The following is a 27,401-nucleotide window of genomic DNA, read 5'->3' on the forward strand; positions in this document are numbered from 1 at the left end:
AGCCAAGCACGCTTAACTGTGGAGTTCCTATGGATTGAGCTCCCGAAAAGAAGATGCATCTTGTTGATATGGGTAGTACCTAACAATTCTTATAAGCCTTCCTTCAACCATGTAGTCCCATACCTACACGGCCTCCGGATCCCTCTCATTCCGATGTGTTTCGGTTCCTACTATTGTCGTGGGGGTCCCTTGCGACTTAAACCGTTCCCCTTAGGTCGGGAACCTTTCGTATCCACCAAGCGGGATATCGAAAGCCACGACGTGGGTGTTACATGCCCACCAGCTTCCGCCTGGTTCGTCCCCGAACCACACTGTAACACCCATACTAGACGTATCTAGAAAGTCTAGCATGTGCGTTAGTTTAGTACTGGATACATTAAAATTTACAACACGAAAATCTTCGAATGAATATAATATACAACAATACACGTTCGTACAATAACATTACTACACCTTTTGTCTAAAATATAATAAAAGCATTCTTGAAATCCATAATCATTCTGCAGCGGGTACGAACGAGCACTTGCTGAAATATCCATCCGGCTACAAGCTTGCGATCCAACCTGCTTATCTGAAACAAATAGGATTGGGATGAGACATAAGGTCTCAGTGAGTTCCCCTAAATCCTAGGCTATAGGTAACCTCAGGGGAAACCTATGGTCACCACGTGTCTACTTTACAACCTGACGGTTGATTATACGTGTGTGGGGACTTTCATACTTAGACGGTTGTGCATACTAGAGCCGTCATAGATTCATCTTACTTGTTATAGGCTTACTATCATACGTGTCATGGCGGTCAAGGGATCCTAGGACCGCTAGCTCAAGATACGTTAAACGCATCAACTTAACTTAACATATTCATGACACAGTCCTAAACCGGACGATTAGGGGAACCTAAGATCGTCATCTGCATAACATTCTTTACTTGTTCTATAGCATCTCGTGCTCTTGCTCTATAACATATTCGTACATGAATTCTTTCTTACATAATCATAAATAAAGTCAGGGTCATTCTTGGTTAGCGTTGAACAAACATATTATCTGAGTTCATTTTACGGAGAGCCCCGGGTGGAGTAACCCCGAGTACTTTCCCTTACATAACCGATGAAAACCTAGCTAAGGCACATCGGACTCCCTCGGTGTCGTGCGGGTCCCTTGCGGCTTAAATCGTTCCCCTTGGAGAACCTCTTGTATCCCCCTAGCGTGGATATCAAGAGACACGAACACCTACATCTTGCTTACTCAGTGACATGCGGGTCCCTTACGGCTTAAATCGTTCCCATCATGAGAACCCCTTGTATACCCCTGGTGTGGATATCAAGAGACATGTCACCTACTTACTCATTTTAAACATAATCTTAACATATCATGAAAGGTAAAACCGATTCATGCATACTTATTTACCTCGGAACCTTAAACGATCCGATTAGTGGTAAACTTCATAGTTGTTCATTCTTACATATGTGAAGAGATTAATTATCAATTCACGTCTTAACATGTTTGATTAATCATTCTAATTCATATGCGAAGAGATTACACTTCGCGTCTTATCATACTTAGGATTCTTACTATCTTTCTAGTTCTCGACAAACTATGTCGAGGCTCTACATTCAATCCCTTCCATAATTCATGCTACCCAGACATAATGAGTATCAATCTCTCGTATGTCATGCTTTACCAACATGTTAAATGCTTGCTTTATTCTCAAGAGAACATTTAAAAGTAAAACAGCCTTACAACAAGTATTCACATGTTAGCAAGCATGGCATAAAAAGGGCAACTAATCTTAATACATAAAATCCTTAATTTCATATTTTTCTTACAAGTCATAAACACATGTTCCCAAGGGTAGGAAAACTATCTATGGAACTCACCATGAAAGTTCTGAGATCTATTCAAGCTTTCCCCACACCAAGCTTCTGCACTCAAACCTTTCCCTAAGCCGTAAAAGCATTCTTTAAACTAACATAAAAACAATGTCTTCAGCTCAAATCCTGCATCAGTCACCATACTTCAAAATCGTCTCATGACTTCAATACTGAATCAAAATTCGTGAAACCAGTGCCAAAACGACGGTAATTTCGTTAGCTAACCATAGCAACAAGAACCACCTGTTTCGGAGTTACAGAGAGAAAGTTATTACCATTTTAGTGGAGCTCTGTTCCAAAACCCGTAACCAAAAATCCAGCAGAATTTACTCAACTTCAAACGCACTTTCCGAGGTCATCACTAATCCAAAACACATGAAATTTATATCCAAATCGAAGGGAATTAAATGTAGAATCCAAAAATCTAATAATTACTCAATTCCAAGATACACGGCCAAAACCATAACCAAAATATCACATATATGCCATACGAATTTCGTCTCAAAAACCATAAATTTCAAGCATAATCACTTATAACAACAACTACAGCTCAAGATACATCTACCACAATTCACCAAGGTTGTTAAATCACTTTTCTATAATAATTTTTTTTCTTTAATCTCAAATCCTAACCTTCATTCCAATCTCTACACACAACTTCTAAAATATCAAAGCATAATAAGAAATTCACCTCAAAGCAAGCTTTCCATTAATGCCACAAGCCCCAATTTCACATCTTTGCTCAAACCCTAACTTCCATCTTTGAGTTCCCACTCAAATTCTTGGCCCTAGCATCCAACAATCCACCATAAGCACATAATAAATTCTAGAATCAAACATTCAACATACCCATGAGCTTAACTTTGCAAAACATCACAAAGGAGGGATGGGAAAAGGAAAATCAGCCACTAGAGGAGGAGGAAGAGATGTTCAACATACCTTAAAGTTAGAATATGCCAAGAATCACTTTGGAACCACTACATGTGAGCTTTAGCAAGGTTTTGGTGAAGTTTGAGAAATATTTGGAAAAGGGAGAGAGAGAGCTCGTGAGCTAGAAGGAAGGAGGGAGAAAAATGTGTTTTTGTGAGGTAAGAGGGAATGAATAATGGATAGGAATAAGGGAAAATATCTTGTATATAAGTGCCATGAAGTTACCAAATTACCCTTTTCGACACTATTCTTCAAACTAAAATATCCAATTAAATGTCGTAAAAGTTTTAAGCGGTAAATTCCATTCTCAATAGTCCGTTGGAATAATATGATTCGGTCCGAAAAGTCTCATGCGCAATTACCATTTTGCCCTTCTCTAAATAAAACCAGATAAAATAATTGATACTGAATTTTTTATATGCGGGGTATTACACACACCGTACTGGGAGAGGTCTGCTCTGATACCAAGTGTAACATCCCAGACTGCTTACAGGATTGCCGACTAACCCCACAAACCAACACGAGTCTTTTCAACATGCTTTGTCCTCACTCACATGCTTACCAGGAAATTTCCCGGTAGGTCACCCATCCTAGTACTACTCCAAGCCAAGCACGCTTAACTGTGGAGTTCCTATGGATTGAGCTCCCGAAAAGAAGATTCATCTTGTTGATATGGGTAGTACCTAACAATTCTTATAAGCCTTCCTTCAACCATGTAGTCCCATACCTACACGGCCTCCGGATCCCTCTCATTCCGATGTGTTTCGGTTCCTACTATTGTCGTGGGGGTCCCTTGCGGCTTAAACCGTTCCCCTTAGGTCGGGAACCTTTCGTATCCACCTAGCGGGATATCGAAAGCCACGACGTGGGTGTTACATATACCCCCCAAAAACCAAATATTTCTATATACACCCCCTTCCTTAAAAAAATTGGTCCCCCTACCGGCATGGGCGCTAGGTCGTCGCTCCCTCGACCTATGCCTTGGACTGGCCCTGTGAGGAGGCCGCTGCCAATGAACACATTTTATTATTTGATAGAAAATTCATAAGAATCAACTATTTTCTTATTGTTGTTGATATGTGGATTGCTTCTTTGAAAAATATATTTGAGGAATTGAAGACATTTGAAATAATTTTGCATCTCAAAATGATCGAAGAAACTACAATCTTATGACTTCCTGATAAAGTTGAAGTTTATATATATATATATATATATATATATATATATATATATATATATATATATTGTAAAACAATTGTAGATTCTCAATGATGATCTATCGTATTATTTAAGATTTAAGCGACCCTTTTCTCAAACTTAGTCAAAGACTTATAAAATGTTAGAGACGACGGCGTTGAATATAATTAAAATAAAATCAATTGATAATTTAACTATTTTTCATTTCAGTTGGTTGGATTGATATTTAAAACATGATGAATGCTAAGAACACATTTTAACATACAATTTCAAACACATTCTCTTTTATTGGTTAAAATTCATATGGGTCCCACCAAATCATGTGGGTTCTATATAAATTTGGTAGATCACGTGTGAATTTTAACCAATCAAAGAAAGTGTGTGTTAAAAGGTGTGTTGCTAACATTTCTCTTGAAACATTAGTCGTAAATACATTTCGGTGCATCTTTTTCATCTTTGAAATACCAATATTATAAGATCCAGGAACACTTGGCAAATAATTCAGAAATATGGATTAATTAAGGCTTCTATAAAAGCAATTTATCGCTGGATTAAGGAAAAAGGTGGGCAGTTTTTTTTTTTTAGTAAATAGGCAATTTTCCCCTAGAAATTGTAAGTTTCGTCAATTACCCCCTTGAAATTAACAAAACTTCAATTACCCCCCTGAAATTGCATAACGTTAATCAATTTACCCCCTTCGTCAATTTTTCTGTTAACTGTTTACGGTTATGATCAAATACCCCCCTGAACTTTTGCGCTTATGTGCAAAATACCCCCTAAACTTAAAAATTTATATTTTTTTCCTTACCAAAAATCATACATTCAGTTCTTCAAGTAGTATATTGTACCTATTGTCATCAAAATTCTATTCACGAGAACATGAATGAATATATGCCAGTGAAATAATGGTTTTGTCATGTGCAGCCTTTTCATTCATATTTCATATTTATCAACAAGGAGCAAGATAATTTTTTTACAAAGAAGGTAAAACTAAAAACCAAACATTAAAAAGATATAAGTTGTTGAAATAAACCAAGACAAGAATGCCATAACAGCAAAAAATTGATATCTATGACATAACTTTGTAGGACAATGTGATCTACCGGTTTCATGCAGAAGATCTGTGACATAGTCTATTTAACATGCTGCAGCTAATAGATATGGCATTTCCTGCATTATAAAAATTATATCATTAATTAAGTTGCAAATTCACAAACCTAAGCCTTGTTTCTTCTTCCTTCTGTAGATATTAACCTATGAATTTTCTTTATGGACACACAATTATCAAAGACTTGTGTACTTTATGACTGCATACTCTAACATAATTACCAACTTGTGTAAAAAAAGTCTTCTATATATGTATATATTTAAAACACATGAGAGTAACATACCTTCAATAAAAATTTATATGACCAATAGCTGCATAAACATACATTCCATAAAGATTTATATGATCAATAATTCTTAATTGTTTGCCTTTAATATCTTTTGAGTCAATGATAAAAAAAAAAATATAAATTTTCAAGTTCAGGGGGCATTTTGCACATAAGTGCAAAATTTCAAGGGGGTATTTGATCATAACCGTAAACAGTTAATAGAAAAATTTGACGGAAGGGGTAAATTGATTAACGTTATGCAATTTCAGGGGGGTAATTGAAGTTTTGTTAATTTCAGGGGGGTAATTGATGAAACTTACAATTTCGGGGGGGAAATTGCCTATTTACTTTTTTTTTCTTTTCCTTTTTCTTTTTTGACAAATGTGATGGAGGGCAATTAAAAATCTAATTTCTCTGTCTGAACTTATTCTTCCCTTCATGGACTTTAGGTATCCTCAAAATAGCTAAATTAATAACTTGAGTACTCTCAGACAGCTGATGAAAAGCAAGTGGAATTTCTAAGGCTAGATGGTGAACTGAAACAAGAATAAATTAAAGTTAAACTTCAACCCAATACCATTTACAAATACCCGACTTTCTCTTCTTTCCTCTTCTAACTTTGATAGAGTAATAAGACAAGAAAAAACCAATGAAGATTCTCTTACTTAGTATGGAGTCGACTCACTTATAAAATCGTGAGTTTAACTTTTGTTGTTGATTTTGAGGCTTGAGGTCGGCTCTAACCTTGATGAGCCCTTAAAATCGAATTCACATAAAACAACACAATGAAATTTCAAATGGGCTGAGTATGAGGTGTGATCAGAATTTGATTTTGTAATATCAAGAAATAAAGTTTAATGAGAGAAATGTAACAGTGGGAAAAATAAACTTGTGGGGCAAAAATACATGTAAGTAATTAACAAATATGATTTAAGGTTCCTTAAAAAAACTATGGTTAAAGGTAGAATCACCACAAAAATTACAATCAATCGAGGTCCACGATCAACTAACTTTACTACAAATCAATCAATTCCGCAATCTGAGAGGAGTATTCTCTAGAAACTCAAGTTAGCATGATGTTTCTTTAGTTGTTATGTTTATACAAGTTGTAAAATAATTGATTTTCTTTTTCAACATAGATCATCATTGTGCCACAAACTTTCAAAAGTTGATCCTTATCTTAAAATTATTTTAAGCCTTTAGCAATATTGAGTAGAGATTGAGAGTAGCTTGATGAAGAGGGCCTGGCAGCTGTTTTTGGCTTCATCTAATATAAATTAATGTTTCTTAATGCTTCGATTATTTAGAATATGCTTTATAATATTTGTTTGAGATAAGGCAGGTAAGGTGGTTGACATTCATTCTATTTTGGGTTTAAGACTCAATAGAGTTTTTAGACTATATGTGGTAAAAGGACCACCCATGTTTGTCATTTCTTTGTGCTTACATAGCTACTAATACTATTATTGTATTTATTGGGGCATTACAAACTATATTGATTTATATAATAAGTTATATATATATATTTTTTGGTAACTCTCTGATTTACAAGGGAAAGAAATCTTGATATTTCAGAGTTTGGTGGGAGGTAAGTCAAGCGAAACAAACTTATGTCCTCTTAAATAATTCGGTCTTGGTGGAGCTCAGCAACTATTAGAGCCGAATTGCTTGATTTTCAATTATATAGTAATTATATACGTAGAGGGTTAGAATAGCGATGGACCTCATGTTTTTTTTTAGAGGAAGATGAACCTCAAAGGTCTCCCTCAAGATTTTTAATATTTATACATTTTTAGAATTTAATTAAATATCAAGAGTATTTCAAAAGAGTTGTGTGCAATCGCATATGAGCGCTTTTAGGTAAATACAAGTTGCATATATCTGGTCAATCAAGAGAGTGAGTGCGAGAGAGATTGAAATAGGTATGCCCAACGTTGGTTGAATCCATTTTATTCCAATAGCGCAGTAACTCGTGTTTGTTTATTCCTTTCTTACACTACAAGAAATTTGCCATATAGCAACGGTCACTTTTAGCAACGACAGAAATGAGGGTTGCTATAGATAAAATATAACAACTGAAATTCCAAACAGTCGTTGCTATAGGGTTAAGAGAGAAAAAGCGCACAAAAATTTCACGAAATATTCACTTGGCTCCAAACTGCGCGCGTTCAATTTTTCACCCATAATTTAATTTACTTATTTCCACCATTTTCTTTCTTTCACACAACAAAGACGCAAAAAAAAAAAAAAACAAAACCTCCTCAAAATCGCATCACAAACCCAGATTCATAAAACCTCTGAATCATAAAACCAAATCTCCTTCTTCTTCAAATCGTTAAATGGAGGTAAGGGAAAACCCAGATTGAACCCAAATTGCACAAAAATCCTCTCTCAATCGATCCAATCACAAACCCCCAGATCACTTTCTAAATAAAAAACCCCCAAATTTGTTCCTGCTCAAAACCCCCAAATCTATTGCTGAACCCAATCACCTTCTTCTTCAATCAGTTTCTTCATAATCGTTTGCTACTCAAAACCCCCAAATCGATTTCCTCTTCCTCTTCTGTCAAAGCTTGTGCAGTTTCCTCATACTTGGTACTACTTCTTCACAGTGATGTGCGTCATTTTTATTGTATATTTTTTGTATTTTGATAGGTCATATTTTATATATTTATTATTGTATAATTTTAGAAGGAATTGATGTTGCCATGCATGAAAGAAGTATTTTATTGTATATTTTATGAATTTTACAATCTCCAAGTTTTTTTTTTCATTCAATCTACTGATTATTTCGTTTTTATTGAATTTAATTGAAACTGAATGCAATTCTCTAAGAATTTACCAATTTGGAATCAATGTTATCTCAAATCAAACATCATTTTGTTCATAATTCATTTTTGGGGTTATTGATTTTGGCTGACATTCTTTTAGCAGTGAGCACAACTTTCTGTTTTCTTTCATTATCTCTAGGGTTCTAAATGGTTGGATAGTTAATTTGTGAATGAAAGGTGATGGTGACTACCTCGCCGTCACCAGTGTTGATTTTACTCTAATACACAGTAGTCAAAATCACATTTTGAATCGTACAATCAATGTTTTTGGAGTTTTTATGATTCTGATTTGGGTGGTGGTGGCGGTGCAAAGGCGACAGGGAGGAGTATCAATGACACCATCCACTTCACAACTTCAAATTGTCATGCTGCTACTGGTGAGGGAGGGAAAGTCGTGAAGTGTGAAGGGTGTCAATTTTAGGTGTTTTCGCTGCTGCTAATCCTAAGAGAAGTGCTAGAGATTCACAAGTGCTGGTATGTTTACAATAATTTTTTGTTTTGTTTTGAGTTTTCCTTTTTTTGTTGCCTTGTTTTCAATGTGCATGTATAAGTATGAATAGTGTAGAATATACTTGTTATAAAAAATTGAGTAAAAATCATTTCAACAAAAATTTCTAAACTTAAAATGAAGAATATACTTGTGTTTTCAAAGTTCATGTATGTATATGTATGAACTGTGTAGAATATACTTGTTTTGTTATGACTCTGGAACATTGTTTTGAGTTTAAGTTTTATTTTAATTGTCATTATCCATTGATTTGAGAAGGTTTAAAGAGTATGATGTGTAACAACATGTTGTTATCTTTAATAGGAAGTATAGTTCATTGTTCATTATATAATTATATTAACATTTGAGCTGTTTTTTTTTTCCTTTTAAGTTACTGTAATTTAAATTTGATTTTGTTTGTGACTTTGAGTGTGTTGTTTGCTGCGTTTGTGACAGTGAGTGTGTACTTTGAGTGTGACTTTGAGTTGTGACTGTGTAACTTTGACTCTGTTTGCTGCATTTGTGAGGTTGTTTAGTGAATGTTTTGCTTTTTGTATGCAATTGGACTTTACTTATTATTTTTTATGGTCGTCATACTAGTGCAAGTTTGTGTTCATCACTCACTTAATTTAAAGTATTGTAGCAATGGCAAAGCAGCACAAGTAAGTCAAATTTAAAAGAGATATTGTCATATTATAAAAATATTCAAACTTGGTTCCTTCTTTCGACTAACATTATGTTGTTTTAACTGTAGAAAGAAAGTAAAATTAATAGTCTGAATCATAAAGCATATAAAGATGTTCATTGTATGGGTACAAGAAGTCTCCCAAAACTGACACTACAACATTTTTGGCTTTAGGCAACGTCACAAAATCGTGGATTGAAGTCGTAAAACCGTTGTCTAAACGTTTAGGCCACGGATATAAGGGTGTGGTATATACGAAGTTTAGGCCACAAAATCATGATCAATTAAAAGGTTTGTTAATATTCGAAGTTTTAATTGAATAAATTGTATTTATAAAACAAATTACTTATAATTTCGTTTGTTTGGTATTAGAAGGAAAAAGCCAAAGGAGTGTCACCCACGCACAAGGAGATTTACATTGCGACACGTACTCGTAAAGATGGCTGGTTCATTTGTTAATGAACATGCTGCAACATTTATTGTAAGCTTTTCTTTCGTTCATACCCCTTTTGATTCTATAACTTAAACTGAAATGATATGTTAAATTCATGAAATTGGATCCCCGACTGCTGTACATAATTGAATTCTGAATTCTGACTATAAGAATTGAAACTGGTTCAAATTATTCTATTTTAATTGTTCTGAATTCGGTTCTGATTGTGACAATTACTGCAAGATTGTTGTGTTTGATTTAGAATTCTGAAGTCTAATTTTAAGAATTGAAACTGCTTCAATTGTTGTTGTGTTTTAACTGTTCTGAATTCTGTTCTGATTATAACAAGGCTTAAATGCATTTTTGGCCCTTTATGTTTGCCACCGTAGCAATTTTGGCCCCCTAACAAAAACAATGCAATTTTGACCCCTTAATTTTCCCAACAATGCTGAGAAGCTGCCACGTGTCCTAAAAAAGGGGTCATAATCGCAACTTTTTTGCAAAAATAAAGGGCCAAAATAGCATATTTCCCTGAACATGGCAAAAATAGGGGGTCAAAATTGCATTTTTTTTTTGTTAGGGGACCAAAATTGCTACGACGGCAAACATAGAGGGCCAAAAGTACATTTAAGCCTTATAACAATTGCTGCAAGATTTTTGTGTTTGAGTTCTGAATTCTGAATTGATTGTAAGAATTCAAACTAGTTCAATTGTTGTGTTTTATGTGCGGCCTTGTTTGAGGGAATGGAGAAAGGAAATTTGTTGGTTGAGTGGCTATGTATGTGTTGGAATGTGTTTTATGTGTGGCTACTTTTGTGGGAACGGGGAAAGAAAATTTTGCAGGTGAGTGGGATTGTATTAACATAAAAGTGACCTTGCATATGTGATTTTTATTCATCTTGTTTCTTCTGGACCAATTTGACATTTAGCTCTTCTGTTTATTCTTTTCCCCCTTTTCTTTTCTGTTTTTTCAGGAAGAACTAAACAAACATAATGAGGCTGAAACTTCTCAGTCAGTCCAAAAGACACAAAGTATTATGTCTTGGAAGAATGACATTTATTCCAAAGTAAAAGGAGCTGAAAAGAGGGGACATGTGCATTGTATAGGCAATATTCCCAAACGTAAGAATTCAAAAGCTTCTTTGTCTGAAAATCAAGAATTGAGGGATGAACTTCAGAAAATGCGAGAAAGTCAAGAGAAAATGCTAGAAACTCAAGACAGGACATGTAACACCCCGTTTTCCCAACATAAAATTTCATATTAAATCAGAGTATTTAAATCATAAACGGAATGTCACATACTACTTTAAAGTCATAAAATAGATATTAATAAATATCCTTCCACGTTCAACATCATAAAAGTCTGGAAATACGCAGCGGAAATAGTTCGACATGAATAAAGTCTTGGCACGCAGGCCTTATCAGAAAATTTCATAATTTGGTTCAATACTTATTCATAAAAAGTTCATAAAAGACACGTAAGGAATAGATATGAAAGTAAGTCACATCCCGTTACGTATCAGAGCACCTAGACACAAGTGAGGAGTCCACTCACGAACACTTCTAGTCTTTATTACCTGCAAGTTACCCATACGAAGGGCAACATTTTCAAGCAGAAGGGGTGAGATTTCCCAAACAATAATATTAAACATATAAATCATATAAAGTACATTCAACAACTTAAACATCATTAACATATCTTATACTCCATTAACTAGCATCATTAATCTCCTACATTAGTTATACACTTCATCTTATATCATCTTAATTATAGACGTAAACATCATCATATAACATCAATTACTAATTCATAAACATCAGCATACATCATCAAATATTAATTACAAACATTAACACATATATTAATCACAAACATCAAAACATATAATGATCATAAGCATCAACATCTAACACCAAATATAATCATAAGCATCATCATGTATTTCACATAAGTATCATTATCAAAGCATATCATTTATCGAAAACAACTTCATAATTAAGTTCGTAATCAACTTCTTAAACAAACATCATCATTAAATCATCATCAAATATAAGTTATGACGACTCTACAATGCAACAACATCTTCATCAACAACTTATACAACTTCAATATGCATGTGGTACCACCAGGGCATTAAGCCCCCTTTCGCTAAGGTCATATTTGGACCTGTCGGGCATTAAGCCCCCATCGCTGAGGTCATATAGAACCTGTCGAGCATTAAGACCCCATCGCTAAGGTCATAAAGAACCTGTCGGGCATTAAGCATCCATCGCTAAGGTCATAAAGAACCTGTCGGGCATTAAGCCCCCATCACTGACTATGCAACGACTCAATCTTCCCACAACTTGGACAACAACGCGAACATCTTATACAATTCCATTAAAATGGACAACTTCTTAAATCATGACAACTTAGACCGACTTATACATCTTCACTAAGATTCAGCAGCAACAAACAACAACAATTGCAGCATATAACAGTGCTAGAATATCATATCATCAATAAGAAATGAATCATATCAACTTAACATCATAGAACATCATAATATTATGTATCATACAATACTCACATAATGTATTCCAACATATCAACAACAATAACCACATATACATTAATCAATTACATTCATATCAAAGTCCAAAACATTCTTCAAAAGCAAATCAAGTTTGATCAATGAGACATAAGCCAAATACTCATAAAACACCTCAACTAAATCCCTAATACTTAAGTTGAAGTTGGGAAACCAACCATAAGTTTTTGGACTAACTTGGGATTAGTTATGCTAAGTTTTCTTAAAGTTTTCTGAAGACCCACTTGGATTATTTTCATCATAACTCAAAAACTATGAATCATTTTCATGTCAAACCAAAACCATTAGAAAGCTAACTCAAATACCTATAACTTTTATGTTTACACCGAAAGCTAATTCAACACGGAAAGGGGTGAAAAAGACACAAGAACGCAACAATCGAAGTTCTGAAAGCACGCAACGAAAACACAACAAGCAGTCACCCATGAGGGGCTGCCTTGCTGCGCCCAGGCGTGGAAAACTGCGCCCAAGCGTGGGAAGGCAGTAGCCCACCTGCGACGCAGCTCTGTGCACTCCCATTTTTTCGGTTTCACCGTTTCGTCCGTAAAAACCTAGCCGTTACTCCGAATCCGATTCCGTTTTCGCCTACGCGTTCTATTCGACAAATCCTATCATATTTCACTGGAAAAATCATATTTTTAAATCTCTAAAATAGCTTATCCTAGAATCACTTATTTCACAAAAACACTTAAAATCACTTTTTCTCAGAATCTCAACTTTTCATCCATTCTCATGTTTCTAACCATCAAACTACTTCTAATAACATTCCTATAGGATATCTAATGTTTGTTCATGATTCTCTCATCAATTCTACGGTTCTTCATCATCTAATCATCAAAATAGCTCATAAACCCTAATTCTTAAACTCACCGACTTCTCATCTAATCATATGTTTTAAACCTCAAAACTATTCCAATAATCATTCTACGGATTATCTAAGGACTGTTCACAGTTTCTACATCAATCTAACAATTTTCATCCATTAATCCTCAATTCTTCACTCAAAACTCTAATCCTCTTAATCTCACAAACTCTCCCCAACTTTGTTAGATGTAATCTAATGATTTACAACTTAATATTAAAGCAAGATAGTCTCACCCTTACCTTAGATTAATTCCTGAATCAGCAGCAGCGTTCTTCTTTCCTAAGGTATTCTCCTCTTCTCTTGACTTTTCTCTTCTCTTCTCTTCTTTCTTGTTCTCCTTTTTTCCAAAACAGCGGTTTTAGGGTAAACTCTTTCTAACCTAAGCTTCTCTATTTATAATACTAAAATATTCTTCCCAAATCTATTTAGGCCCAACAATTTACTCTTCTTTCTATTCTAACCCACAAATCCACTCACACTAATAATCCTCATATTCTAATAAATAACATTTCTCTACTAAATATATAATAATACACCAAATAACAAATATATATATCTATAACAATTAACAAATATATCATGCTAGTAAATACCAATATATAACATAACAAAATATCACTCAACAAAATATATTAACTAAATTATAAAAAAGACATCTAATCTCAACAAATCATATATCCCTCATATACATCATATAAATATATAAATATATTCTAAAACTAATTAAAATAATTAAATAAAAAGGAGGGCGTTACAGGACAAATATGTTTTTGGAAAATATAATGTCAGTGATACAAAATCGATTTTCTGAAGAAGATTTGAATGTTATTTTACAAGCTGTAAAACAGGTATATTATATAATTGATATTTGAGTAATGCTAGCATCAGGCGCTTTGACACTCTCTTTATCCACTCCCTCATTTAGTGGTCCACGTCATACTATTCTTTTAACTTCTGACTTGGTTATCGGTTCACCAAAATCAACACATTTAATTGTTTTTATTTTTTTTTAATGGATATCCCAAACGACAAGCATTTTCCCGCGCCTAAGAATTCCTCTTTCCTTATCTCACACATCGCTGTTTCAACTATCAGAAGCTCTGCCATTCAGCCTTTATTTCATGCAGAAAGTCCCCAAAGGATAAACACCACCACTCTGTCACTTCTTGGTGTTTTTTTTTCTCACAATTCCAACAAAAGAGTAAGAGTATTTCACTTTTTAAGGTATGCTTTTGTTCTCCTCATTGTCCATGCATGTGACTCCCCTGTTTGTTCAACATGAATTTGGTACTATCACTTTATCATTCTAAAATATTTTATTGAGTTTTTTATGTTTGTTCAACATGTATTGATAATTAGTTGTAACGATTTGAATACATATTTTAGGAATTAATGGAACCCATTGATGAAAATGAAGAACATGTTATAAATGAGACCGTCAATAATGAATCATATGTTGGCGATTTAGAGGCTAACAATGTTCAACAACCTTCTCTTGGAATGGAATTTGAGTCACAAGAAGATGCTTATTCTTTCTATGTTCAATATGCTAAAAGTGTCGGATTTGGTGTATCCATTAAAAGTAGTCGCCGTTCAAAAATTTCTAGAGAATTTATTGATGTGAAATATGCTTGCACACGATATGGGAAAAAGCGAGAGTCGACCGCACAAAATCCACGTCCTTGTTTGAAGGTGGAATGTGAGGCTGGCTTACATATTAAAAGAAGATGTGATGGAAAATGGGTGGTCCATGGCTTCATCAAAGATCACAATCATGAACTTTTCCCAACATATGCACATTATTTTCCTTGCCATAGAACCATCAATAAAGCTCAGCAGAATTGTATTGAAACTTTGCAACATGTTGGAGTGAGAACAAGCAAAATTTATGCCACAATGGCCAGACAACACGGAGGATATGAGAAAGTTGGTTGCTTGGAGAAAGATGTTAGAAATTATTTAGATAAGGACCGTCGTTTGAATTTAGAATCTGGAGATGCAAATGCAATGCTGGAGTATTTTATGCGTATGCAAGAAGAAAATTCAAGATTCTTTTATGCATTTGATTTGGATGATGATGGTCGTGTAAAAAATGTATTTTGGGTGGATGGAAAGGGTAGAGATGATTATCAAGTGTTTGGAGATGTGATTTCCTTTGATACCACATATATCACAAACAAATATAAAATGCCATTTGCTCCATTCATTGGTGTGAATAATCACTTCCAGTCAAGATTACTCGGTTGTGCATTACTAGCAAATGAGACCTCTGAGACTTTCAAATGGTTGATGAAAACATGGCTTAAGGCAATGGGTGGGAAACCTCCAAATGCAATGATAATTGACCAAGACAGATCAATGAAAGTGGCTATTGAAGAGGTATTTCCAAATACCCGACATCGTTTTTGTCTTTGGCATATACTTAGAAAGGTGCCTGAGAAGCTTGGTCATGTAATAAGAAATAATGAAGATTTCATGGGATATTTTGACGCATGCATATACAAGTCTCTGTCAATAGAACAGTTTGAAGTTAAATGGGCAGAAATGGTAGAGAAATTTCAACTATCAGACTTAGAGGATGGGTGGATTCAGTCTTTATATGAAGAACGTAAACATTGGGTTCCTGTTTACATGAAAGATACTTTTTTCGGTGGCATGTCAACAACTCAAAGATCAGAGAGCATCAACTCTTTTTTTGACAAATATGTAGGCAAGAAAACTACATTGAAAGAATTTGTTGAAAAATATGAAGTTGCTTTGGAAGATAGGGAAGAAGCAGAAATGCATGCTGATTTTAATACATGGCATAAACAACCAGTCCTTAAAACTCCATCACCTTTTGAGAAGCAAATGTCAATGATTTATACACATGAAGTATTCAAAAAGTTCCAAGTTGAAATTACGGGATTATCTGGATGTCATCTCAGGAAAAGGAACGAAGATAGTCAGCTCACCTCTTTTACAATATTCGACTTCGGAAATAGGGAAGAATTTGTTGTAGAGTGGGATGCATCGAAAGAGGAAATTTCTTGCATATGTCGTTTGTTTGAGTATAATGGGTATCTTTGTAGACATTCATTGATGGCCCTCCAATATAGTGGTATCTTTGTTGTCCCATCACACTACATATTGAAAAGATGGACAAAGGATATCAGAAGTCGGCATCATAAAAGAAATATTAATGAAGATATTTGTTCGAAGAAGGAGAGATATGATCGTTTGTATCCGAAGGTCTCTCAATTGTTGGAGGAAGGATCATTAACTAATGAGAGTTATAACTTTGCATGTCATGCACTGGAAGAGGCCTTGAAACAATGTGCATTCCTTAACCGATCCTTAAAAAATAGCCCAGAAAATAGCAGGAAGAGCACTTTGCTTGACAAGAAACTACTTGATCCTCAAGTTTCGAAAACAAAAGGGGCACCGAAAAGAATAAAGAGCGGCATTGAAAGAGGTCGAAAGAGAACATCTGCTGGTAGCGTGAAAAAGGTTGGAATTTAATATTTTATCAAACTTTCTTAACATATTATTATTTAACATGATTTCTTATTGTTGTGATTTTTGTTATGTGATTATGTGAAAATGAAGGCTGCAATCGTTGAAAAAGAAGCAATGTCTGTCACTGATGAAGTTGTGGCTGCATCAACATCAATGGTATAAAAGTTCATATCATGTAGGTGACTTTATATATTTCATTTCTCAGGCAAATTATCTCCCATTTTCACATTTGAGTACTGATGAAGCAATGTTATGTGATTATGTAGGTGACTTTATCAACATCAGTGGCTGCACTTTGAGTACCCTGCTAATTATCTCCCATTTTCTGCTCATTTGTCAGCCAAAACAGTAGAGTTCAAGGAGTTGAAGAATCTTCAAGATATTTATTTTTAAATTTTTAGTTTTACTCAGCAATACTCTCCTAAGTTTATATGAGCCTGTTTATGTTTCATTTAAGACTAAAAGATGTTTTCATTGGTTTAACTTTATAGTTTTGTTGTGTTAAAGGATTGGATCCTAAGTTACATTTGTTATCCTATTATGATTTATGAGTATTTTTGCTGTTCATATTTATCTCCTTAAAAATTAATTGAAAGCATGTTTATCCTCCTTTGAACTCTTGTTGGATTTTTTAATTCTACTGTAGTAGATGATGGTCAATCAAAATATACTAGAGTGGCTCCAATTTTTGTTTCGTGAGGTATACTGTTATATGCATGTAATATGTGTATGTTAAGAGGTGAGAAAATAAAAAAAAAAGTGGTTGGTTTCAATTTTTTTTGGGTACTGATTGTGAGTTTGGAGAAGGAATGTTTTGTCTTACATGAGATGAGATGAAATAAAATGGTAGCTAAGTGTTTCATATTTTTCATCGAGAGAAGGTGGGAAAGAATTAAAATGATTCTTTTGTCTTTATATGAGGTGAGAGGTGGTGTTGAATTCTTCAACGGAAAAAAAACAAAAAAGATAAGTGAAATAAAATAAAAAATAAATGCAATTGAAGCAGTCAGCAACTCAACCGTTTCATCCGGTAGCAAGTAAAGGCATTGAAAAATAAGGTGACGTGGCGATTTGTACGGGAAAGTGTTGAAAAGCAATTGAGGAAGCGACTGATGCTAGCAGTCCTCTTGATATTTCACTCTTCGAGTTCAGATTTAGAATATTATGATAACATGTATTAAGTTAAGCTTGTAACATATTTTCTTTTATTTTTAATAGGGCATAGATGCTGCTAGTGCTCCAAACCGTGATCCAAACCAGACAAATTCTTCAAGTCGATGCAATGATCAAGATGGAAGAGAGGAAGATTATAAATTGTTTTTATCTAGGATATGTTTGTGCGCATCTAGTGCTTTTTTGTCGACGTAGTATTTATTTTGGTGTTTGTTGTTATATATAATTGACATTACTTTGATATGTTTGTAAGACTTCCTACTTTGATAATATAATTGAAATTTTCTTTGATGTTGCCTTAAATTTTATGCAGTGTAATAGAAAAGTATTGCAAATATATAAACGGTTTTTTGGACCTTTACCAACGGTTTCTGCCGTTGCTAAATGACAAATTTCTTGTAGTGTTAATCCAACATCTAGTAGGTCGCTGAATATGGGCATGCCCGAACGCAAAAAAGGCTGTCCGAGATAATTGGTGATTAAAAGAACAATAATTTTGACGCACTAATGTATAAAATTGTTTACTCTGTTAACTAATAAAAAAACCATCGTTTATATGATTTGGGTTTGTGACTATGTAAGAACAGCTCTTGTGTTAGATATGGTAAAATCACCTAAAAAATAAAGAAGTTAGACATAAATGATGGTTTTTTATAATGAATAAAATCACCTAAAATATTCGAACGGATATAAATGACAGTCCGTTAATGCATGAGTTAAATTCTACCTAAAATCGTCTAGAGGAAACTAATTCTGTGCATGAGATACATGCGTCCTCGTTAGCAATTGAGAAAGAAGTTTTTATCAGTGCCCAATTTGTTGTCACAAATCATTAGTATCATGACTTCAAGTGCAGGTAAGTTTCATTGAGAAAACCTTTTCCCCACCCTTAATTACGTTATTTTCAACTCTTAACCAAAATAGACAATAAATGACAAGATATAAAGCAATTTTAATAATCAACTTTTTAAAGGACAATTGTTGCAAAGAAAAAAGGGACAATTGTTGCAGGGTCCTAATCAACCAGACTTTCCTTTACAATTCGTTAAACTTGTATATTTACCCTTTGGCATTAATAACTAAATTACTAAACGTAGTTAGTGGTAACTAATATAGAAGATATCATTTATCCTATAGAGATTAGTTCAGTTGGTATATGTAAATGTGTGTGTGTGTATATATATATATATATAAGGATAAATGTTTGAATCTCGGTCACCTTATGTAAGAGATGAATTTCTGACCAATATTACTTGACAAAAATACATCATTTACTAAGTGTCAAATTAGTAGTTCATTATGCGGTAACACAAATTAATTTTGAGTGAATTGATTTTAGTTAAAAATTAATTGAATATGTGATGATTTTTGTTTAAATACATTAATTTAAACATGAGTTGACAATAAATTTTAAAGATAAAACCAATTTCAATAACGTCAGTTGAAAATTTCAAAATCAATTTTATGTCTCAAATCACTTTTAATCTCGCTACCATGAAACCAAAACATACTGAGTAATCTGCTCATATGCATATAAGAAAAATTGATGTTATTAGGGAATGATTATTAGTGGACAATGTTGTTACTGAAGCACATGTGATATTTCAACAACCCCTTTATTGATTGATTTATTCCTCTCATTTATGAATTCTATTATTTTTCGTTTTGATTCAAATTTCAATTTCAACAACCTGATCAAATTAATACTAAAAGTTTTTGGGTGGGACCTTGTAGTGTGCTCTTCCTCAAAATTTTAGGTTCGATTCTTCTCCCGATGCTAATTTGGGTTGGTTAGTTTAGCTTCTTCAAAAAAAAAAATTAATACCAAAAAAATTAATACCAAAAGTTTTTTTTTTCTTTTTTTGTCGAACGAGATGAAATTCCAAAATATGATAAGCTCATGTGTTGGACCTTGGTGTCATGGACCCATTAAGATCTTTTTGCGATCCAACGGTAGTTGTTGCTATAATTTCCATGAATGAAGACAAGTTGTTAACTTAATTAAGATCAGTTTAAACCATAAAATATAGTTATTGCATAATCGGATGACATTGTAATCTCAAATATTAGGAATTCTAGTGTAAGAAAGAACGCTTTACATATGCATCCAATTACATTTTATTACGTAGATTGTTGAGCATATATCTCAAAATAATATAAAACATGGTAACATGAGTAAATTTTGTTTAACATATGTCATAGATACAAAGTGGTTTAGTTTTGACTAATTTCTTTGGGTCTCAAAATCATTATCACTTGTATCAATTCATTATTGGTGATGACGATATATAATTATATCTATACCAGCATAACATATGTAGAACTACTTTCATAGTCATTAAATCCTTTTTTCCTTACATAATTTTTATTTGAATCATTCATCCATAAGTCGTTCTATCTCGGATTTGGACTATATCCAATTCCTCAACGGATCGGTCATCACAAGTCACTAGCCAGTACACATTCAATCGCATACACTCGCCCTAAATGCACTGAATCAGGGCCTCCCAAAGGGATCTTGGTAGTAGATCCTACTTGCTCGCTAATCTTCTTACAATTGTCCAAAGAGACAGTTTTCCTAATTTGGATTTTGGATCCTAAAACCCTATAACCAACCATTGTAAAGGCTAGCTAACTCATAGCTTCTTCATATGTGCTCACTTTTCTACACTAAAAGCCTCATATTTGACACACTCTTGTTTAATTGTCGGGGTGTCTGCAAGTTCAATTCCCTAGAGGAACAAGAGGATTTGTTGATCAAAATCCACAAACCTTGGTCCGACAACACCCCTCAGACATCTATGATGAAGGGTTATTAGCGTCGACTGTGTGTATCGAACTCGTAAACTCTCTCTTAGCTTCCACTTGGGGAAACTGTTTCGATACACCATGTATTACATGAGAATCGAGGCAAGTAATAATTTATATACAACACTAACACTCCTTAATCTAACGAGACGCTTATATATATAACAGACAAAATACGAAAGAATCAACATCTAAAATGAATAATAGCTCAAAAGATGGCGCAGCGTAGTGTTGGAACAGAACAACTTCTAAATTCACCACCTAGCCAATTAACCAACCAAATGTAACTTTTGAAACAAAAACGGAAGAAGCAAAATATACATTTTTCAAATAAACAAATCATTGGAAAGGGTGGTATAAGTTCAGAAAAGGTAATAAACTACAATAATTGATTAGCGCTTATAAAGGATAAAAATAGCAACTATTAGTGAATCACATGCAAAACATAGCTGTAGACTTCTCTATCACTCTAAAAGGACAATTTAGCAAATCAATATTCTCATCACGTAACAACACCATCCAATTAATTAATTTATAATAAATATGTTGTGGTATTTCACAAAGGAGGACCACTCAAATATATAACATGCTTTTCTCAAAGCCATTCTTGGATTCACTTATAAAGTAAGTTGCATTCATGCATTTGTTTTTCTCTATTGGTCCCCTATACATTATATATGGTTATGCCTGCGCCTAGTTCATTCTTGAATTTATTTTTTTATTTTTTGGAAAATATTTCACTATTTACTTTACTTTTAAGGCAATTTCACTAGTTATTGTTTTTTCTATTTATGTTCTCTTAACCAATGTTTCAAGGACACTCTTTAACATTTTTTTTATCCTCTGAGTTTGGTTAAAATCTGAATTATACTTATAGGATAGTACTATTTACTTATTCTATTATTATTAACTTATATTATTATTATCGTTGGCGCACACAGAAAAGGAGGAAGTTAGAACAAGGCAGTGTCACATGTTGTGATAAATCTTAACTAAGTTATTCCTTATAAAGTTAATGGAAATAGAAACATAAAATAAAGAATGCCAAAAAAGTTATTCACTTGGAATCACCGTGTATAAAATATAATAATATTACACGCATTAAAAATGCACATGCACACATAGTTAAATACCAATATTCACGTGGAATCAACTCAATAATACTTAATGTTGTCGTGGTGGTAGAAGTTAATCTCAACGATGACGACGGTTGCATGATGGATATTGACTCATCCACGGAGAGGTCGGCAACGAGATGGAGACAAGTAGTTTTTACATACGTGCATCACCTGCTTTATTTCTTTTTATTAATTTTAATTTAGTTTGATTGTTTTAAAAATATTAATTGATGAGACAATTTTGAATGTTTTGATTGATTGTGTTCAGATCTAAGTTGAGATCTTCGAAGTAAAAATCTCATGTTTGAATAGTAGATATTGAAAATGAGGTTGTGAAGATATTTCACTAAAAGTTAATTTCATATTTCAATAAAATCAACAAAGTTTGATAGTACTTCACACTATGTCACAAATAAGTATACAGTCGATTCGATGATGTTGACTTGAAAATTTAAAGTGTGCTAGCTGCTTTTAAAATTTTAGGTTCGATTATTTGTGTGTGCTAACTTCGCGAGTGCAAGGCGCAAGAGAAACAGTATTAAAAGCTGGTTTGTGTAGCATTGCCCAAGACAATTTCTGTAATCTTTACACACCTAGCGATGGAGATTATTCACCTATTATTGCTACTATCCCTCAATGTATTTCTCCTCAAGATAATAGTTCTCTAACGGCTCCTTTTAAGGAAGAAGAATTCAGACAAGCTGTTTTTTCTATGCACCCCGACAAATCACCAGGACCTGATGGTCTTAATCCAGGTTTCTTTCAAAAGTTTTGGCCCCTTATTGGCACAGAAATTTATGAAGCTTGTTGTTCATGGCTTGATGACGGTAGCTTCCCTCCTACTTTAAATGATACTAACATTGCTTTAATTGCAAAAGTGGACCATCCAGGGAGCATGAAGGACCTTCGTCCCATTTCACTTTGCAACATCATCTACAAGATTCTCTCAAAAGTCCTTGCCAATCGGCTCAAACAAATCCTCCATAAATGCATCTCTGATTCTCAGGCTGCTTTTGTCCCTGGTAGAGACATTCTTGACAACGCTTTCACTGCTTTAGAAGTTCTTCACTATATGAAATGCAAGACCAGAGGTAATGAAAGAAATATTGCCCTAAAGCTTGATGTTAGTAAAGCCTTTGACAGGGTCAAGTGGAGTTATCTACAAGCGGTGATGGAAAAAATGGGTTTTTCAAATATTTGGATCAGTTGGATCATGCAATGTGTCTCCTCTGTCAACTATCATGCGCTTGTCAACAACGATCGTGTAGGACCTATTACTCCCCTTTGTGGTATTCTCTAGGGGGATCCCCTTTCCCCTTATCTCTATATTATTTGTTCAGATGGTTTTAGTTCTTACATCAGGCACCACGAGAATATCGGTCTTATCCACGACACTCGCATCTGTCGGAGGAGTCCATCGATTACCCATTTCCTCTTCGCGGACGAGAGTTTTCTTTTCAGTAAGGCTATTATCTCTGAAGTGACAACCCTCAATATTCTGGATACTTATGAGACTGCTAGTGGCCAAGCTATTAACTATCAGAAATCCTCCATCGCTTTCAGTCGGAATACAAATTTGACTCTCCGAAACAATATTATTCATCTCTTAGGTGTTGTGGAAATGATGGGGCACGATAAGTATCTTGGCCTCCCATCTATGGTAGGAAGAGACAAAAAATCAATATTCACTTTTATCAAAGAACGTATCTGGAAAAATATCCAAAATTGGAATGCTCGATCTCTTTCACGTGCAGGTAAGGAAGTGCTCCTAAAGTCAATTGCCCAATCTATACCTACTTACTGTTTGAGCGCTTTTCTTCTCCCTACCTCATTTGGGGAAGAAATAGAGCGCATGATGAATTCATTTTATTGGGGTTCGAAGAAGAATAGTGGTAGAAGTATTAATTGGTTAAACTGGGATAAGATGACTACTTGTAAGGATCACGGTGGTCTTAACTTTCGCGACCTTGAAGGTTTTAACCTTGCCATGCTAGGTAAAAAAGGATGGAAGCTCCTCAAAAACTCTTCCTCTCTCCTCGCTAAAGTTCTCAAAGCTAAATATTTCCCTAGAAGCGGGTTTTTGGGCGCCACTATTGGTCATAGTCCAAGTTTCACGTGGAGGAGTATTTGGAGCACTATTCCGATGTTATCCCTTGGTTATAGGTGGAAAATCAGTGATGGTAATGATATTAATGTCTGGAAAGACCCATGGATCCGCACTCCTCAGAATTTGCGGCCTACCACATTACCGGCAAGCAATCTCATCAATCTGACTGTATCTCAACTTTTCAATCCAGCAACCAACACTTGGAATCGTGACTTTATTGCTTCTATAATGAACAAACAAGACACATATGATATTTGTAAGTTGCCTTTGCACTCTCGAACTCACTCTGATACGATAATATGGAATGCTTCACCTAATGGCTCATACACGGTTAAATCTGCGTATAAGATGTGCGTGAGTATTTCAGACCAACGGTCAAACTATCATGTCTCAGGGGATTGAAAGTTGATATGGACATTGTGTGTTCCGCCAAAAATTAAACATTGTTGCTAGAGATTGCTTCGCTGCTGTTTACCTACAAGGTCTAATTTGCAAAGTCGTGGAGTCCATTGCCAATCAACTTGCGTGGTTTGCAATCGTGACTTGGAAGATGAAATGCACTTGTTTATGCATTGTAAATTTGCTACAGATTGTTGGAAAGCAGCGAAACTTTGGGGTACGATAGCATCATACATGACGTCAAATGGTAGTTTTTCCTCTATTATGTTTGCCATCCTTAGATCGCTTGAAGTGGAAAATCGTGCTGGATTTGTAGCTATATTATGGAGTATTTGGTGTGCGCGCAATGCTTGTTTATGGGAACAAAAACCAGTCAGTGCACAAGCATCTTGTGTACAAGCGTTGGATACTGTTCAAGATTACGCAACTGTCCCAATGATACTTTGCAGCCAGCTACTCCAAGATGGTCTAAAATTTGGTGTTGGTATCTGTTTCCGAGACAGCCTTGGACATCTTATCCAAGCTCACTCAATGGTTTTTCCCTCTATTTCAACCGCACCTGAGGGTGAAGCTACTGCTCTACAACAAGCCCTCCAAATTGCTCTCGATCTTGGTCTCAACCGCGTTGTTTTTGAAATGGATTGTCAGCTTGTTGTGAATGTTGTCCTTACTACTAGCCCATATGTTAATAAATAGGAAGTTTACTCTCTAATTGTAGGGCGTTACTTTATTCTAATGCTACTTATGCTCCAGTTTATGTTAGGAGACAAGCTAATAGAGTCGCTCATAATCTTGCTTGAGCGTCTATATTACATGCTAGTCCCAGTATTTTTAATCATCCTCCCTATTGTATTGACTTTATTATTTTGGATGAAATGAAATGAGCTATCTTCCCGTAAAAAAAAAAAAACTTCGATGAGTTAATTTGATTTATTAATATACACATATATAAGTTAATTATAAATTATAATGGTATATTTACGTTCTCTCTCTAATATTAAATATATAAGCATTTATGCAGGGGCCGGGGTTCGAACCCCGAACACCCCATTTCTCCACATTTGATTGTGTGAGCTCTAGCCACTAGGCTACTAGACCAAAATATATATATATATATATATATATATATATATATATATATATATATATATATATATATAAGCAAACTCATTTTTAAAATTTATGAAATAATTAATGTATTTGATAAATAATACAGAATAAATAGATCAATTAATCAATGAACATTTATATTTTTAAATTTTTTTTCATGTGTATATATGTAATAAGTATAAACTTTCTCATCTCGATGTGTCAGGTTTGATTCTCTCTAATATCAATTTCGATTGACTAGTTTAACTTATTTAAAAAATACAATTTCTATAACTAATATGAAAATAAATGTCCATCGAATTTACCATTTTGCCCCTAGGAGGGGCATTTTGGTAAATTAATTATTGGAAGTTTTTTTTTTAGGGTTGGCCTATGAATTTCCATTTTTGCCCCTAATCAATTTTTTAAATTATTTTCTAATTTTTATATTTTAATAACTTTTAATTATTTTCCAATTTTTATATTTTTAGCTATTTTTCAATTTTTCCTCCCAAATTCAGTTGCTTCTACATTGCCGTTGTGGGAGATTAAGGAATCGTTTTGACCCGACTTTTTTAAAACTTCTCTACATTTTTAAGGAGAAGTTAGGCCGAATACAATATCAATTAAATACTTACTAAAAAAAGTACTTTTTTTGAAAGCATAAAATTGAATGGAATGAGCTTTGACTAGAAGCTGTTGAATGTTACTAAAAAACTACTTCTCGACAATTTATTTGACAAGCACCTCTTTTCAACTCACGCTGGGAACCTTTTCTTTATTTTTTAATATTATATTTCAAAATGTTTTTTTTCTTCCATTTAACTTTATTTTTTTTAACCGTTCCATTAATTTTTTAAGGAGGTTCCATTTGATTTTATTACCTTTTTTTCAAAGGAATTTTATTATCTTTTTATCACTTATATATTTAATTTCAATATCGTTTAATCATCACAATCTCACAAATATTTTTATTCACGTTGTCATTTAATGATCCCAAATATTTTTTATCTCATTTCTTCAACCTCGCGAATATATACACACATTAACGTATAGAGTAATATTTTATGTCCGTCTGTCTTTTTTTGTTACGCTAATGCATATAATTTTTTTAGTGTTGCTTGGTTGAGTGATACCTCACCAATTTTTTTTTAACTATTTTCCAATTTTTATATTTTTAAAAACTTTTAACTATTTTACAATTTTTTATTTTTAACTATTTAAAACTAAGTTGATGGTTCATGGTTTTTAAGGTTTATATTTTGACATATTACAATGATACACAATTATCCGTCATTTTACCATCTATCCTTTCAATGTAATCTTCCAGAGTGAATATTACTAAGCATATGTGAAGAGGCTGAATATTGCTCAGCTAATATTACTTTTTTGACGTCAAAGAGATTTTTTATTTTTTAACGGTCAAATTACTAATAATCAAGTTCCTACACAAGACGCTAAAGAGTTTAATGTGTTTCTTTCGTTCATTTTGTGTCATGTAAATATTGGTATTAATCCCTTTTTGGTAACTCTATGACAGTAGCGCTCACTTTTATAATTTTAACTAATATGTAATTTATAATGTTTTTCTGCTCTTGATAAAGCTTTCATAAATATTTTGATAAAGATTTATAATTTTTGTGCAATATTCATTAATTTGTTCATTTTTCCTTCGGAACATTTTTTTTTACAAAATACGTTACTGAACCCCATGCCTTAGACCATGCATCACAAATATTTGGATTATGCGACCTTCATTCTCAAATTTACGAAGAATGGTAATATTCCGTAATTTGAACATCTCTCCTTTAAAATAAGTTTTTTAAAAGTGCCTATAATTCACATGAAAGGACTCGATACTAAATTGCAGTTAATATCTGCCTTTGCTGTAGATCATGTGAAATGATTTATATACGTTGAATTGAAAGGCAAAATGATATAAAT

General features: G+C 33.8%; 2 protein-coding genes and 4 long non-coding RNA genes across 11 annotated transcripts; 5 read left to right on the top strand and 1 right to left on the bottom strand.

The window, feature by feature from the left end:
• Window positions 1-382: 382 nt before the first annotated feature.
• Window positions 383-3,130, bottom strand: LOC146937760 (uncharacterized). Of its 3 annotated transcripts, none has more exons than XR_015031030.1 (5): window positions 2,810-3,130; window positions 2,562-2,658; window positions 2,146-2,231; window positions 1,877-2,040; window positions 383-571 (listed from the first exon to the last, which is right to left on the bottom strand). It is a non-coding gene; the product is annotated as an uncharacterized LOC146937760 (long non-coding RNA). The 3 variants fall into 3 exon arrangements; XR_015031031.1 differs by having other exon boundaries at window positions 1,877-1,996; window positions 2,810-3,121; XR_015031029.1 differs by lacking the exon at window positions 2,146-2,231 and having other exon boundaries at window positions 1,877-2,113; window positions 2,810-3,126.
• Window positions 3,131-7,471: 4,341 nt separating this feature from the next.
• LOC146937761 (uncharacterized) lies at window positions 7,472-9,543 on the top strand. The gene is made up of 4 exons (XR_015031032.1): window positions 7,472-7,968; window positions 8,518-8,678; window positions 9,292-9,353; window positions 9,446-9,543. It is a non-coding gene; the product is annotated as an uncharacterized LOC146937761 (long non-coding RNA).
• Window positions 9,544-9,659: 116 nt separating this feature from the next.
• On the top strand, window positions 9,660-11,170 carry LOC146937762 (uncharacterized). 2 transcript variants are annotated; one of them, XR_015031034.1, is made up of 2 exons: window positions 9,660-9,857; window positions 10,784-11,170. It is a non-coding gene; the product is annotated as an uncharacterized LOC146937762 (long non-coding RNA). The 2 variants fall into 2 exon arrangements; XR_015031033.1 differs by lacking the exon at window positions 9,660-9,857 and adding an exon at window positions 9,865-10,652.
• A 2,824-nt stretch (window positions 11,171-13,994) lies between these two features.
• On the top strand, window positions 13,995-18,239 carry LOC146937763 (uncharacterized). The gene is made up of 2 exons (XR_015031035.1): window positions 13,995-14,113; window positions 17,982-18,239. It is a non-coding gene; the product is annotated as an uncharacterized LOC146937763 (long non-coding RNA).
• LOC146937764 (protein FAR-RED IMPAIRED RESPONSE 1-like) lies at window positions 14,269-17,335 on the top strand. Of its 3 annotated transcripts, XM_085751903.1 has the most exons (4): window positions 14,269-14,489; window positions 14,652-16,754; window positions 16,854-16,919; window positions 17,030-17,335. In XM_085751903.1, the coding sequence occupies exons 2-4, from the start codon at window positions 14,658-14,660 to the stop codon at window positions 17,060-17,062; spliced, it is 2,196 nt and encodes a 731-aa protein (XP_085608029.1). In that variant the 5' UTR covers window positions 14,269-14,489; window positions 14,652-14,657; the 3' UTR covers window positions 17,063-17,335. The 3 variants fall into 3 exon arrangements, with proteins under 3 accessions (XP_085608029.1, XP_085608028.1, XP_085608031.1); XM_085751902.1 differs by having other exon boundaries at window positions 14,269-16,754; XM_085751905.1 differs by having other exon boundaries at window positions 14,273-16,754; window positions 16,854-16,938.
• A 2,720-nt stretch (window positions 18,240-20,959) lies between the features above and the next one.
• LOC146937765 (uncharacterized) lies at window positions 20,960-25,064 on the top strand. Its single transcript, XM_085749515.1, has 4 exons — window positions 20,960-21,027; window positions 22,346-23,030; window positions 23,163-24,327; window positions 24,559-25,064. The coding sequence occupies exons 1-4, from the start codon at window positions 20,960-20,962 to the stop codon at window positions 25,062-25,064; spliced, it is 2,424 nt and encodes an 807-aa protein (XP_085605641.1).
• Window positions 25,065-27,401: the final 2,337 nt, after the last annotated feature.

This window comes from Medicago sativa, chromosome 3, assembly GCF_051527215.1.
Source record: "Medicago sativa cultivar Bolivia chromosome 3, Bolivia_mono, whole genome shotgun sequence".
NCBI lineage: Eukaryota > Viridiplantae > Streptophyta > Magnoliopsida > Fabales > Fabaceae > Medicago > Medicago sativa.